This window comes from Gracilinanus agilis, chromosome 2 (assembly GCF_016433145.1).
Source record: "Gracilinanus agilis isolate LMUSP501 chromosome 2, AgileGrace, whole genome shotgun sequence".
NCBI lineage: Eukaryota > Metazoa > Chordata > Mammalia > Didelphimorphia > Didelphidae > Gracilinanus > Gracilinanus agilis.
Genome location: NC_058131.1, coordinates 458,902,563 through 458,915,591, shown reverse-complemented (window position 1 = coordinate 458,915,591; position 13,029 = coordinate 458,902,563). Strand labels below are relative to the sequence as shown.

At 35.0% G+C, this 13,029-nt stretch overlaps 1 protein-coding gene across 8 annotated transcripts in view; it reads left to right on the top strand.

The window, feature by feature from the left end:
• GPHN (gephyrin) overlaps nucleotides 1-13,029 on the top strand; it is a 787,688-nt gene that overhangs the window by 463,709 nt on the left and 310,950 nt on the right. For all 8 annotated transcript variants that reach the window (XM_044664832.1, XM_044664830.1, XM_044664831.1 and 5 more), the window contains one exon: nucleotides 4,721-4,787. In XM_044664832.1, the coding sequence (XP_044520767.1) occupies nucleotides 4,721-4,787 (67 nt within the window). The remainder of the gene's footprint in view (nucleotides 1-4,720; nucleotides 4,788-13,029) is intronic.

The window sequence follows — 13,029 nt, the reverse complement described above, 5'->3', positions numbered from 1 at the left end:
GTAATTTGTTTTAAATTGACCCTTTCTCAGGGAGAAGCTAATTGTTTATCTCTTCCTCCTAGTTAATTATGAGCCCTTAATTGTCCATCTGCAGTGTCTGACCAAGATGTTTGTATGTAAATGTCTAAATCATGATAGATCAATTCAGTAGGTTGTTTGTCTTAAATATACTATGGACCAGACTACAGGAATTTTATTTCTACTTGATTTATCATTTGTAGATTAGAATAAAATGTTTTGAATGATTTTGAATCTCATTTAATAGCTTCTTCAGTTTTCTGAGCCTTAATCGAAATAGGACAACTTGACTTTTTATATTTAGATTATCTTTTTAAAAAGACTATCTCTGTGAACTCTCCATCTCTTGGCAATCCATCTTCTATTAAGAGTTTATGCCAGATTATCCTCCATGATGGTAGCAAACAAATTTATATTTTGTTGAAAGTACTATTTCCTATTTTGTGTCATGCTTCTTTTCTTCCTCCTTCCCAGCTGCTTTGCTACCCTGGAGAAAACCTCAGCCCAAAGACCCTGCTGTACTGGTGACTACCTCCCCAGAACCCTATTTCAAAAGGGGTTCAATCAGTTCTCACTTCTGTCAATTATTACTCCACTTTTCTCCTGACTCCATTCTCTCATTGTTTTCTTCAATATAAAGCCCCTACGCAAGTATCCTTCCTTCTCTGAACCTCCACTTTACAGCTCCACTTTAGTGTTATTTTTTCCAGTTAGAATATTAGTTCCTTGAGGGCATGGGACTATCTTGATCATTTTTATCCCTCAGTTTCCTCACCTTTAAAATGAATTAGAGAAAGAAATGACAAAATCACTTTAGTATCTTTGCCAGGAAAATCTCAGATGGGATCACAAAGATTCAGACACCACTGAAATGACTAAACAACAACAATATATGTATGCTCAGCACTTAACAGAAAGCCTGGCTCATATTAAGCACTTAATAAATGTTTAATCTATCTTTCCTTGTTTATGATAATCAAAAAATTATTAACAATCAGCTTTGTTGTTGCATGTTTCAAGAAATCTTGTGTGATTTTAGCATAGGGATGTTGGAGAAAAGCATTTAAGTCCGCATGTTTTACTAACACAATTTTTAAAAATATTCTACAAACAGTAAGTATAATCGATTCTTATGTTCTCTACATCTTTCAACTAACTGGGATTTCCTATGGAATATTACTTGTGAAAAGCTGCCTGTTCCTTTCTCATACTTCTTGGAGAGAACCCAGAGTTTATATGTAGATTACTGGCATAGAATCAGAATTTGGAAATGTATAAGAATCCTGGAACCATCTTCTCCAACCCCAGAATAAAAAAATATAAATATATATATATATATATATATATATATATATATATATATCCTAAATGACATACCCAACAAGTAGACATCCAGCCTCATCTTGGAGACCTCTAAGGAAAAGGAAACTGCTACCTTTCAGGATTGTCTATTGCTTCTTTTCAGTTTCCATCCATTATTCTACCTATGGGACCCAAATGGATTTGATCTAATCTTTTTCCCATATGATAGCCATTGAAGGACCAGAATCTAGCTATCATTCCTCTCCTCCTCTACACTACAGTCTTCTTTCCTCCTAGCTAATCATCATGCCCAGTTCCTTCAATTAATGCATCATGCATTAATTTCACAAGATTGGTAACCATATCACCTTACTGACTTATTAAACTTGAAAAATCCACTAAAACCCCTAGGTCTTTTTCATAGCAATTGCTGTTTAATTTTGTTTCCCCCATCTTGTAAAAGTTTCTTCTGTGTATGCTTGTTCCAGCCTACCTACTCTTCCTCTTTTTGTGTGTATGTGTGATCTTCTTCATATATGATAGCTAGAATTGTGATACGAGCTTTGCTATACATTGACACAGATATTATTGATGGGAAAAAATGGTTTGCTATAGAGATCTTTTCAGTTTTTTTTATCATCCTTCTAGTTTCATTTTAAGTGCTCTTGATAATATGACTTAATTGTGCTTATTGCTACAATTAATATTTTTATTGGTTTATCTTAAGTTCCTCTTATGCCCCTTTTTCCTCTGCCCTGTTTATCATTGTATTATCATATAATAATGTTCATTATCTTCTATTATTTCCAGAAGATTTTACAAATGATTTACTATTCTAGATTAAGGTTGTCCTTGTTTACCATCTCTGGCAAAGAATTTAAGAGTTTGCTGGCCAAGGCAATTTCTTTGTTCTTTTGGTCTCCTTATTATGGCAGTTAATCTGGGTCAGTATCTTTTTATCTATTTTTCATTTCTCACTGTCAGCTCCTCATTTAAATAATTCAGGTGGGAGTTGTTTTAATTGCTCAATATCTCATTTTTATTCTTCTAATTTGCTATTGAATTTAATTTTTGCTCTAATAAGTTGAAAGTCTATATACAGCTGATTCAGAAATATAATTCCCCCATCAGTAAATTTTAGAGTTTCTGATATTATTTGGTGTTTACTACATTAGTACTTCTCATTCTATTCCTTAAAAAAGGATTATCCTCTTTATGCATGTGTCCATGTGTAGTACTCAGGATGAGTTTGATGGGAAGGCCCCCTTCCCTTTCTGTTCTGAGAGGGGGACTGGTAATTTCGATTGATATTGAAAAGTCTGAGACATTGAACAGCTAACCAAAGTAGATTTGCTTAGCCCTGGTCCTTTAAAAAAAAAAAAAGATAATAAGGTAAGGCGTTATAAACTACTTGAGTTAATTCAAGTCAATAAAGCTCTCACTGTGATCCACCAGCCAAGTATTTGGGAGCCCCAATAGCTGTGAATACTCACTTTTTACCCAGTCACTGAGTAAGTTATATCAACATTCTGAGCCCTTAGTCCCTGAGCTAAATAACCAAGTCTCAAGGCTGACCTCAGACCTTTTAAGGGAAAAATTAGGCTAACTCTCATGGGGAGAAGGGTTTAGATATTGCTCTTATCACATCCTCAGTGATTTTCTTCTCTGATAACTATCACTCTCTTGGATAGATGGTGCCTAAGTCACATTCAAGACAACTTCGGTCACTGGGGACAGAGGTTCTTCTGATCACTTTTGCTACATATATTTGTTAGGTTTCTGGGCAGTTTCAGAAGCAGCAATATTTTTCACTATTTTACTCTGTGCATGCTATTGTAGTGAAGGTATTAAATATTAAAGTATAAGTTGGAACCAGCTAAGTGACTCAGTGGAATTAGAGCCAGTTCAGATATGGGTTCAGACACTTTCTGGCTATGGGCTAACCCCCATTGCCTCACTCTTACCACTCTTCTACCTTGGAATCAATACTCAGTGTCCATTCTAATACAGAATATAAGGGTTTTTTAAAGGTATAAGCTGACTTACTTTGAAAGATTTTATCAGTTTCTTCATCCTAATAAGTTTTGCAGCAGATATTAGCATTTTTCCTTCACTTCTAGAAAATAAATCTTCATGATGGTCTTTTTTGCAAATGCTTATCATGAAGTATTGTAATATAACATAAGCTGATATTTTGAATTTAGGCACAAACAAAACAAAACTAACTCCTCTATTTCCCTCTCCAAAGAGAACTTTCTATTTAGCTGCAATCCTGGCATCAATAAGTGTAAGATGAATTGGAGAGAAGTGAGACTGGAGATGAGGAGTCTTTTGTAATAGTCTACACAAAAGGAAATGAATGATAAGAAGGAAGATAAGAAGGAAACATTTAAGAACTATATTTTAACGATAGAATGAGAAGCAGCACAATTCTAGAATACATAAATAACAACACATGAATTGCAAAACAATCTTCCTTTTATGCTTCCTTTTATACTAATAAAGCTTTAACTAGAGTTCCATGCCCAAGTCTGAACACTGCAGCCAAAAGAAAGTAGTGCAGAACTTGGAAAATGTTCTGGAAAGATCATAGAGATTAAGAATTGAAAAGTATATTTAAATAAGATTTAAAGGACCTATTCAATCCATTGAATAGAAAAGGTGAAAAGAGGGTAATCTAAAGAACGGTTTTAACAAAAAGGATAATTACCCATTGTTTTACTCACTCCTGCGTCCAGTATAAGATTATAGAATAAGTTATTCTTATTGTTACAATATGTAGCTATGAGGTAAGCTGAGGGAAAGGTGGGCTTACAATAGGAGATAATGAAATCTTTTTTGAAATTCTTAAAATCAGACCTTAAATGACCCTAGAAATCATCTAGACTAGTTACCTGAATTATACAGTTTTGCATACTGCCAATTAGTGAACCAGGATTAGAACCTAATTTCTTTGTTATATCATTCTACTTTTAGCTTCCTAACTGTCTGTGATAGCCAAATGTGGGAGTGGGGTGGGATACTAAATTAAACACTCTTGACAGTCCAATCACAATTTCCTGTGATTAGCAACATATCTGTTAATAGTCCTGTTTTCTGTCCCATTCTTCATGTTTTCCCCTTTAAAAAAATTAATGGGTTCATTCTTAAGAACATATGTTTAAAATAAATATTATAGGCTTCCTACCCCTCTGAGCTTGATTTGCTCCAAACCTATTCCCATTATCCTACAAACCGCAGACAATGTGACAAATTGGTTTGTCTAATTTTTATAGAAAATGCTGAACATTTTACCATAGGCATTCTATTACTCAGTTAAGGTGGAGCAGTTGCCCTTCATTATTGGATTTTTTAAGTGTACCTCACAAATAGTCTTCATCTAGTTTCTTTTTTGTTTCAGACCTGTATGTGGAATCAGAGGGAAAACGCTCATAATTAACCTGCCAGGTAGCAAGAAAGGGTCCCAGGTAAGCACCATTGATATCAATATTGTTTCAATAGTCACAGCTCATTCATAGATCTGAAATGAGCTAGGCATCCCTCCTTAAAACCATTAAAATTTGGCTCGAGTGTATCTTTACTAATTTTATGAAACATTCTTCCTGGATTAGACACTTAATACCTGTGTGACCCTGGACAAGTCACTTAGCTCTGCCCGCCTCAGTTTCCTCCATTGTAGAATAGAGATTATAATAGGTCCTATTTCCCAATCATTTTGAGGCTTAAATGAAATTTTATCTGTAATTTCTGTAATTTATCTGTAATTAAGCATAGCATCTGGCATATAATAGAGGTTCAGTAAAAATTTATTCCCTTCCCCTTCACTCCCTTCTTGTTCATATATTATACTAGCCTTTCTCTTCCTTAAAAGAGGGTTAATGGTACTAAACAGAACATTAAAAATACTTTATTTCTATCTTATTAAAAGGATAAGATAAGAAATAGAAAAGTTAAGCAAGAACACATATAATATAGTATCATTTTAATGTTCAGATCTAGGTGTGTGACTAATAAATTCATCATCCTGGTGAAAATTAATAGAATTTTTAAAATAAGACTATTTACTTTTTATGCTTCAATGGCAAGACCCTGTGAAACTGGGTCAGACTTGTTTTCCTGCTCTATTCATCCTAGTCCTGAGGGACTGACAATTCCAGTAATAACATTTAGTTCAAAAAGACTGTCTAGGAATATTTACGTTCATCTATAAGCCGTTGTCTTTTGAAATTTCTCTTAAATCTTTTTAAAACATTATTGCCTCTTTTTTTTATTCTTAGGGTTTTAGGCTCAGCTATGACTTCATTGATGAGATTGCTAGAGGGCAGCATCTCATAAATTATCCATATCTTAAACAATTGATTTCATCAGTATAAAGAGATACTAATGAGAAACTCCCTCTATTAATTCTGGGCCAGCAACTTTTTTTCAATTTATATAGTCTTAGGAATACTAAGAAGTTAAGTGTTTTTCAGAGGCAAGACTTGAATCCAGGTCTTCCCAAACTCCAAGGCCAGCTTTCTAATATACTACACTATTTCTATGAGAAAAACAGAATAAAGGGAAACCATAACCCAAGTAAAAAGTTAGTTTCCTCAGTTTCTCAAATTAAAAGCACTTATTCTTTCTCTCAATGATATTGGAAAATTATCAGTAAAAATAGTTTTATTTGGTGGGTTAAATTATCTTGCAAGCATGATTCTAATGTTGAATTTAGGAGAAAGTAAATATCTTATTCTGTTGATAGAGAATAGATGATGATATACTTGTACTCTCCTGCTATGAAAAGGAAAACCTAGGGAAGCTATTTTGGAAAGTGATTTCCAGAATTCATTTTACCTGCCTCTGGTTCTCATTTGGCAAACTACCTATTTCTCTAGGCCCTTGTGGCTAAAATCTTACAAATATTAAATATACAGTTGAGGAGGAAAAATGTGCTAGAGGTAGTTCAGCATCTAAAATAAAAGTGCTTACTAGACTAGTACAGTATTATGTTGTTTCATATATCAAACTCACTTCAATAAAAAAAAATTTTAGTCAATAATCATTCAATCAATCAGTAAACATCTGTTAAGCATTTATTATGAAAAATACACTGCAAAAAATTCTGAAGATAAGAAACTAAATGACTCAGTGGATTTGAGAGCCCGGCCTATTGAAGGGAGGTCTTTGGATTCAAGTCTAGCCTTAAACACTTCCTAATATTGATTCTAAGATGGAAGATATGGGTTTAAACAAATTCTGGGGTTACAAAGAAAGACAAAAACAGTACCAGTCCTCAAGAAACTCATATTCTAATGAAAAAGACAGCACATAGGTAACCAGGTATATAGAGAGCAGATGGAAGATAATCTCAGAGAAGACACTAGCAACTGAAAGGGCCAGGAAAAGCCTTCTGCAGAAAATACAATTGAAGGTGGACCTGAAAAGAAGCCAAAGAAACCAAGAGTCAGAATTTAAAAAGAGAGAGAGAGATCACTCCTAACCTAGAGGAGAGCCAGTGCATTGTTATGGAAACGGGAAGTTTGTGATATGGAAAGGATGAAAAAGGACATCAAGTAATATCAAGTCCCTAGATTGTTGAGAGGATGGAGAGAAGTACAAGAAAATAGAAGGGTGGGAAGGGCCACATTATCAAGAGTTTTAAACACTAAACAGAGAATATCCTATTTGATCTTGGAGGTAAAAGTTAGCTATTGGAGTTTAGCAAATAGAGAGGAAAAATGGTCAGGCTGACACTTTGGAAAAATCACTTTGGCAGCTGAGCAGATGGGTGGGAGGTAATGACCTAGTCAGGGAGACTAGTAAGAAGGCTATTGCAATAGTCCAGTTTAGAAATGATGAAGGCCTGGAGTAGACTGGCTTCTGTGTTTATACAGAGAATGGGTTGTATTTGAAAACTGATATGAGGGTAGCACCATGTGCTACAGACTAATGATTAAGTTCCCTGGCTCTTCTTTCAGTACTTTCTCCTATACAGGTGGTTTAGAAGCTTGTGTTAATTTCCTCTTCAAGGTCTGCCATTTTTTGCTCCCTTTCTGTCTCTTTGTTTGGCAAGGAGATTAAGATTTTATTGGCTTATACATTTTCTAAGTTCTTTTGGTTTTCTCTTCATGGTGATTAAAATTAAATTTCCTTAGGAAATGCAATAGTTGTATTAATGTCTGACTATCAGTTTTCAACTTCTTAGTGTCAATACCTTGATTAAATATCAGGTGGGAATTTTGTTTGCAGATTATATAATCTCATCTTTATTCTTTTCCTAATTTGGGATTAATTCTCTCACAAGTCAATAGTCTAAGTGTATACAGACAGCTGATTTGGAAATTGTTCATATATCAGTAACTAATCATTTTTTTGTTTTTTCAGATATAAACAATTTCAACTTTATGATGTTATTCAATGTTCACTGTATCTAGCACCAACTTTCTTATTGAAGAAAATGTTCCTTAAGGAGCTCATATGTGATTTATCAGTCTATTGCTTTTGGCTCCTTTTGAGACACATTTTCGTGTGTGCGTGTGTGTGTGTGTGTGTGTGTGTGTGTGTGTGTGTGTCTTTGCCATCCTCCTCTGTGTGCAACTTAAAAGGTTTTTTTTTTGGTGCTTTTTTCTTAACCCTTACCTTCCATCTTAGAATCAATATTGTGTATTGGTTCCAAGGCAAAAGAATAGTAAGGGCTGGTCAGTGGGGAGTTAAGTGACTTGCCTGGGGTCACACAACTAGGTAATGTCTGAGTTTTGTTGTTTGTTTGTTTTTTAATTTGAAAGTATTTATTCTGTGTCCCATCTCCATTCCGTCATGAATATTTGGGGAAAGGGAGAATAAAAAAAGTAAAGCAAAGCCCTTTGAATAAATAAATATTTATACACAGTATAAATTCTAATACTAGACATGTAAGGGTTAAAATAGAGGTTTTGACAAAATAAGAGACCAACTTCTAATAATTTAAGTTTTAATGAGAATATAGTAGAGTTGTAAATTAATATTATTCCTTTAAGCCAGAGAAAAGAAAACTTCTAGCAGCTTTTAACAATTAACAATTTAGTTTAATTAAAATAGATAGTAAAAGAATATAGTAAAGGAGGGGAAGATAGAACAGAAGAAAGAGAGATTACTAATCTAATACCCTATGACTATACCTAAATTCGTAATACTAACTAAAATTTCCAAAAACTCTACTCTGTCTTCAAGGACAGGTTCTTCTACCTGGCCAGACCAGACTTAAATCTAACATACTCTACCTAAAATTGATTCACTAACTACCTATCTATACTAATAAATAAACAACCACCACCCACAACCTCCTTAAATAGGGTTTATCCTTCAATTGCCAGTGTTTAGCTGCCAGTCACCCCTTGCCTCAGAGACAGACTCCTGCTCCCTTGAGGCCCAGAGGCAAAATACCCTTTTTAAGGTTAAAGGCCAAAGCCTCCTCAGTAAGCTCAGGCCCACCTTTATATAACTAAGCGCCAACCCACACTACCAGCAACCAACGACCAACTCACGTCCAGTAGTCAACTTCCCCACAATTTCCAGCCTTAACTTTCTGCACCTCACTCACCAACTGTCAGCAACTCACTCTCCTAATTGTCATCAACTGATAGCCTGGAACTGATGCTGGCCCAGCCAGGAGCTCCCCAATCACTACTTCCTGTCACTGTGGGCTGGTTAATCCCTACACATCTCTGTGGTGAGAGCACCTCCAGGTCCCCCATTAAATTAAAGAATTCCTTTTTACAGACGTGTCCAAAAATATTTCTCATTCAGCATATTTAGTCCATTACCTCTCTGTCAGGAAATGGAAAAAATTCTAAGTCATTTATCTTTTGATATAATAGTTGTTACATTGATCAGTGTTCTTAAGTTCTTAAGTGTTTTTTTTATTCTTACAATGCCATTTACAACAATAATGTTATAGTACAAATAATTCTTCTTACTTCACTGTGTCCATTTATACAAGCCTGTCCAGGTTTCTCAGAATCCATTCCCATCATTGTTTCTTACAGTACAAGAATATTCCATTATATTTATGTACCATAATTTGTTCAGCCATTCCACAGTTTATGGGCATTTTCTTAGTTTGTAGTTCTTTGCCTCCACAAAAAGAATTGCTATAAATATTTCTGGACATACAAGATCTTTATCCTTTTCTTTATCTCTCTCTCTCTCTCTCTCTCTCTCTCTCTCTCTCTCTCTCTGTCTCTCTCTCTCTCTGCAGATATATACCAAATAGTGATATTACTAAATAAAAGAGTAGGCTCAGTTTAGTTATTTTGGGGATATAGTTCCAAATTGCTTTCGAAAATTGTTGAGCCATACACAGCTCCACCAGTAGTACTTTAATGTGCCTCTTTTCTCATAGCCCTTCCAACATTTGTCATTTTATTTTTTATCTTTACCAACTAATGGATATGAGATGGAAATTCAGAGTTGCTTTCATTTGTATTTTTCTAATTATTAATGATTGTAATATTAGTATAGACAACTGTGATATTTTTCCCTTAAATTTCCTCTTTCATGAGGGGTCATAAAGGAAGTCAAATAAGAGAGAAGACCTAGGAATAGTGTTCTTATATTTTATTGATTTTAAAAGAAGAAATGAATGAGGAATACTCTTAGAAAGAAAAGTGGAGAAAGGATGAAGGAAACTTACTTCACATACTTGTGACCAATAGAAATCTAAAAAAGTAAGGAAAGGGTAGGGGAAGAAAGCATCATTTGATCCTCACTTTTACTTGAGTTGGTCAAAAGAAGGTAGAATACACTCAGGTTATGGTATAGAATTACATTCAACTCAACAGAGAAACCAGAGGGAACTGGGAGGAGAGACTATGAGGAAGGACAGATTCAGAGGGAACTGGGAGAGAATAAGGGGAAGGCTAGATTCGGAGAGAGGCTAGTCATAAAACAAACCAAGCTCAGAGAGAACATTATGGATAGTCTTAAAGAAAAGGTAAGAAATGATCAATGGAATCTAATTTCATCTATCATAGAGCACTGTTGCTAAGCACACTTCTCCACAACCTTCTACTTTTTTGTAAAGAGAGCAAAAATTATTAGAATAGTGTAGGAAGTATGCTCTGGTTCCACTATCCCTGAGCTGACCCAGTTACATCTCCCCCTCAGGATTCTATAGATACCCCAAGATATTTGAGTTGTCTTTCTCTATTGCCATCCACTCCAGCCCACCACTGGTTATGTTCCCTCAACAGTTAACTGGCAAGGACTAGTACCTTAGTTTCATTTAATCACTTAGCATCAGTTAGCTTTTGCAAAAGGATATTTACTTTGAAAACATAACAATTAAAAATTATAAACATTTCCCTTATTACCTCAGGGAAGATTCTCTTCTACAACATTTCAGTTTTTATAGTAGTAAGTGGGCTCAGATATAGCACAGTTTATATATAAAAACATTGATCCTACCAGTTTCGCATTCAGATGTTGCATGATTAACATGAATCCTTGTCTCAGTTCTCCTTGAGCTAAGTCCTAAATGTCACTCTCAAAGTTCACTCTTTATTCCCCAAGTATTAATGGTAGACTGGATATGAAACCCAAGAAAGATCTAAACACTAGACTCCCAGAGACTAGTTCATATTTCTCTACAATAAAATGGTGAGACAAAAGGAAAGAGGTCCATTTTTATTGGCCCATCTCTCAACACCAGAGGAAAGAAGGCCCAAGGCCTCTCCCCTTAGAGCATGTGTTATGATGATAATAACAGATAATTTGGAGAAGCAGATAAATGTGTCAGGGCCAATATAGAGTTTCAAGTCAAGAGCCACAGATTGACAGGCTTCAGTGAGGAAAGGAGGGGGCTAAACACTCCTGGCTCTCAAACCCCTCCCCCTCTGACAGTTGCTGTTTCAGTTGAGTATGAAGACAGGATCAGATCCTGGTAAGTTTCTGTTATGGCTGAAACCCCAATGATGTTCCTTTTCTTTAATTTATATTCCTCACAGGTCAGTTAGATGAGTAAGTAGAAGCTAGTTATCTAACTGTTGAGGACAGAGAAGATCTTCTTAAACTGGCAGCAGACAGGATTCAAACTAGATGTCCAGACTGAGTTGTGAGTATCCCCCCAAATAATTACCAGGCACAGATTTGAAGATAAAGGTTATATTAAGTAATAACAAGGAAAACTAAAGAGGTTAATGAAGGTATTTGAATAAGGAAAGGTGATCCTGAACTATTAAAATTGAAGCTGCCCTTCCCCCCTCACTGGAGGGGTGAAGGCACCTAACTGAACTTGTTTGATAATTTATATATCTAATCACTAGGTAATTATATATTGATATTAATGAAGAATAATATTAACAAATATTAACTAACCCTATGAGTAGAAACCACTGGCTTATGCTACAATGGCCACCTCAGGTGAACCCCCAAGTCTGGAGTAGCAAGCAGAGTGTCTGCTCACTTCAACCTCCACAAAGTAACTGTCTCAAACCCTTCTCAACTGCCCCCTCACCCAAAGTTCTCCAGGAGGGTCCCCTGGAATTCTGGGTGAGGCAGTCCCTGAATCTTTGCAGGGATTCCATGCTTTGCATCTCCACATAACACATGTTCATCCGCTACATGCCATCAGTGAAGGACTGAAGCCAAGAGAGGCCATCTAAAGAATCATCAGCCAAGGTTCTGATCAACTGGTGCCTTTTTTATTGCCTCTATAGCCAAAGAGTACTCATTCGCTAATGTGGTAAACTGACCAAAACCAATTATAAAATGGCTGGGTCTGTGAAGGCAATGCCAGTACAACTTTTCTTTTAGAAGCAGGTTCTCCAGCCTCTTCCACATGAGGTGACTCCATCAAAGGTGCTCTGTACATGTAATGATCCATAAAACAGAAGAGGATAAGCAGAATGGATTAGAAAGCAGAATCTAACAATATGCTGCTTATGAGAAACATACTTTAAAATAAAGGGCCAAAGAAAAAATCATGACTTCAGACACAACAATAACAAAAGTAAACTTTATTAAAACAGATAAAAAAGGAAACTACTTTTTCTTTGTGATACCACTGTATTGAAATCTAATAAAATGTAAATGTAAAATCATGAAGAGAAAGATTTATTGGCTTTTTGTCTTTATGCCTCCAAAACCAAGCTTAGTACCTGACATATAGTAGACACAATAAATTCCTATTAAATGAGTGAAAAATTGCCAACTATTAGCATGTATTCTGATTCATTGTAGAAGATCTTATAAAATTCTTCATAGAATTTGTCTACTTTCTCATGCTTTGTAATAGATGTTGGCATGTAAGTTGAAGGTATTGTCACAGAAGTCTTTTTCAGATTTTCATCATGAACACTTCAGTGTGATATGACCAAGTGTAACATGAATTAATATTATTGTTTTTGTATTACAACAAAAACAGCTCCACCAAAAACTTTGTTTATTTACCTCTCCAAGTAGATAGATATAGATGTAAATTCCATTTGACTATAACTGCTATATATACATGTGTATATACATATATACATAGAGGGTGTTCCAAAAGTTTTAGTGCAATTTTAAGCTATTTAAGCTTTAGTAAGTTACTAAAGTTTTATTATTTATTAAAGAGTACATTATTAAAGCCTTAATAGCTTAAAACTGTACCAAGACATTTGGAATGCCATATAATTATAAAGATATAAATGGAGATAAAGATATAGATATCTACATATGTGTATGTATCTATGGACATTATTTCATTTATAG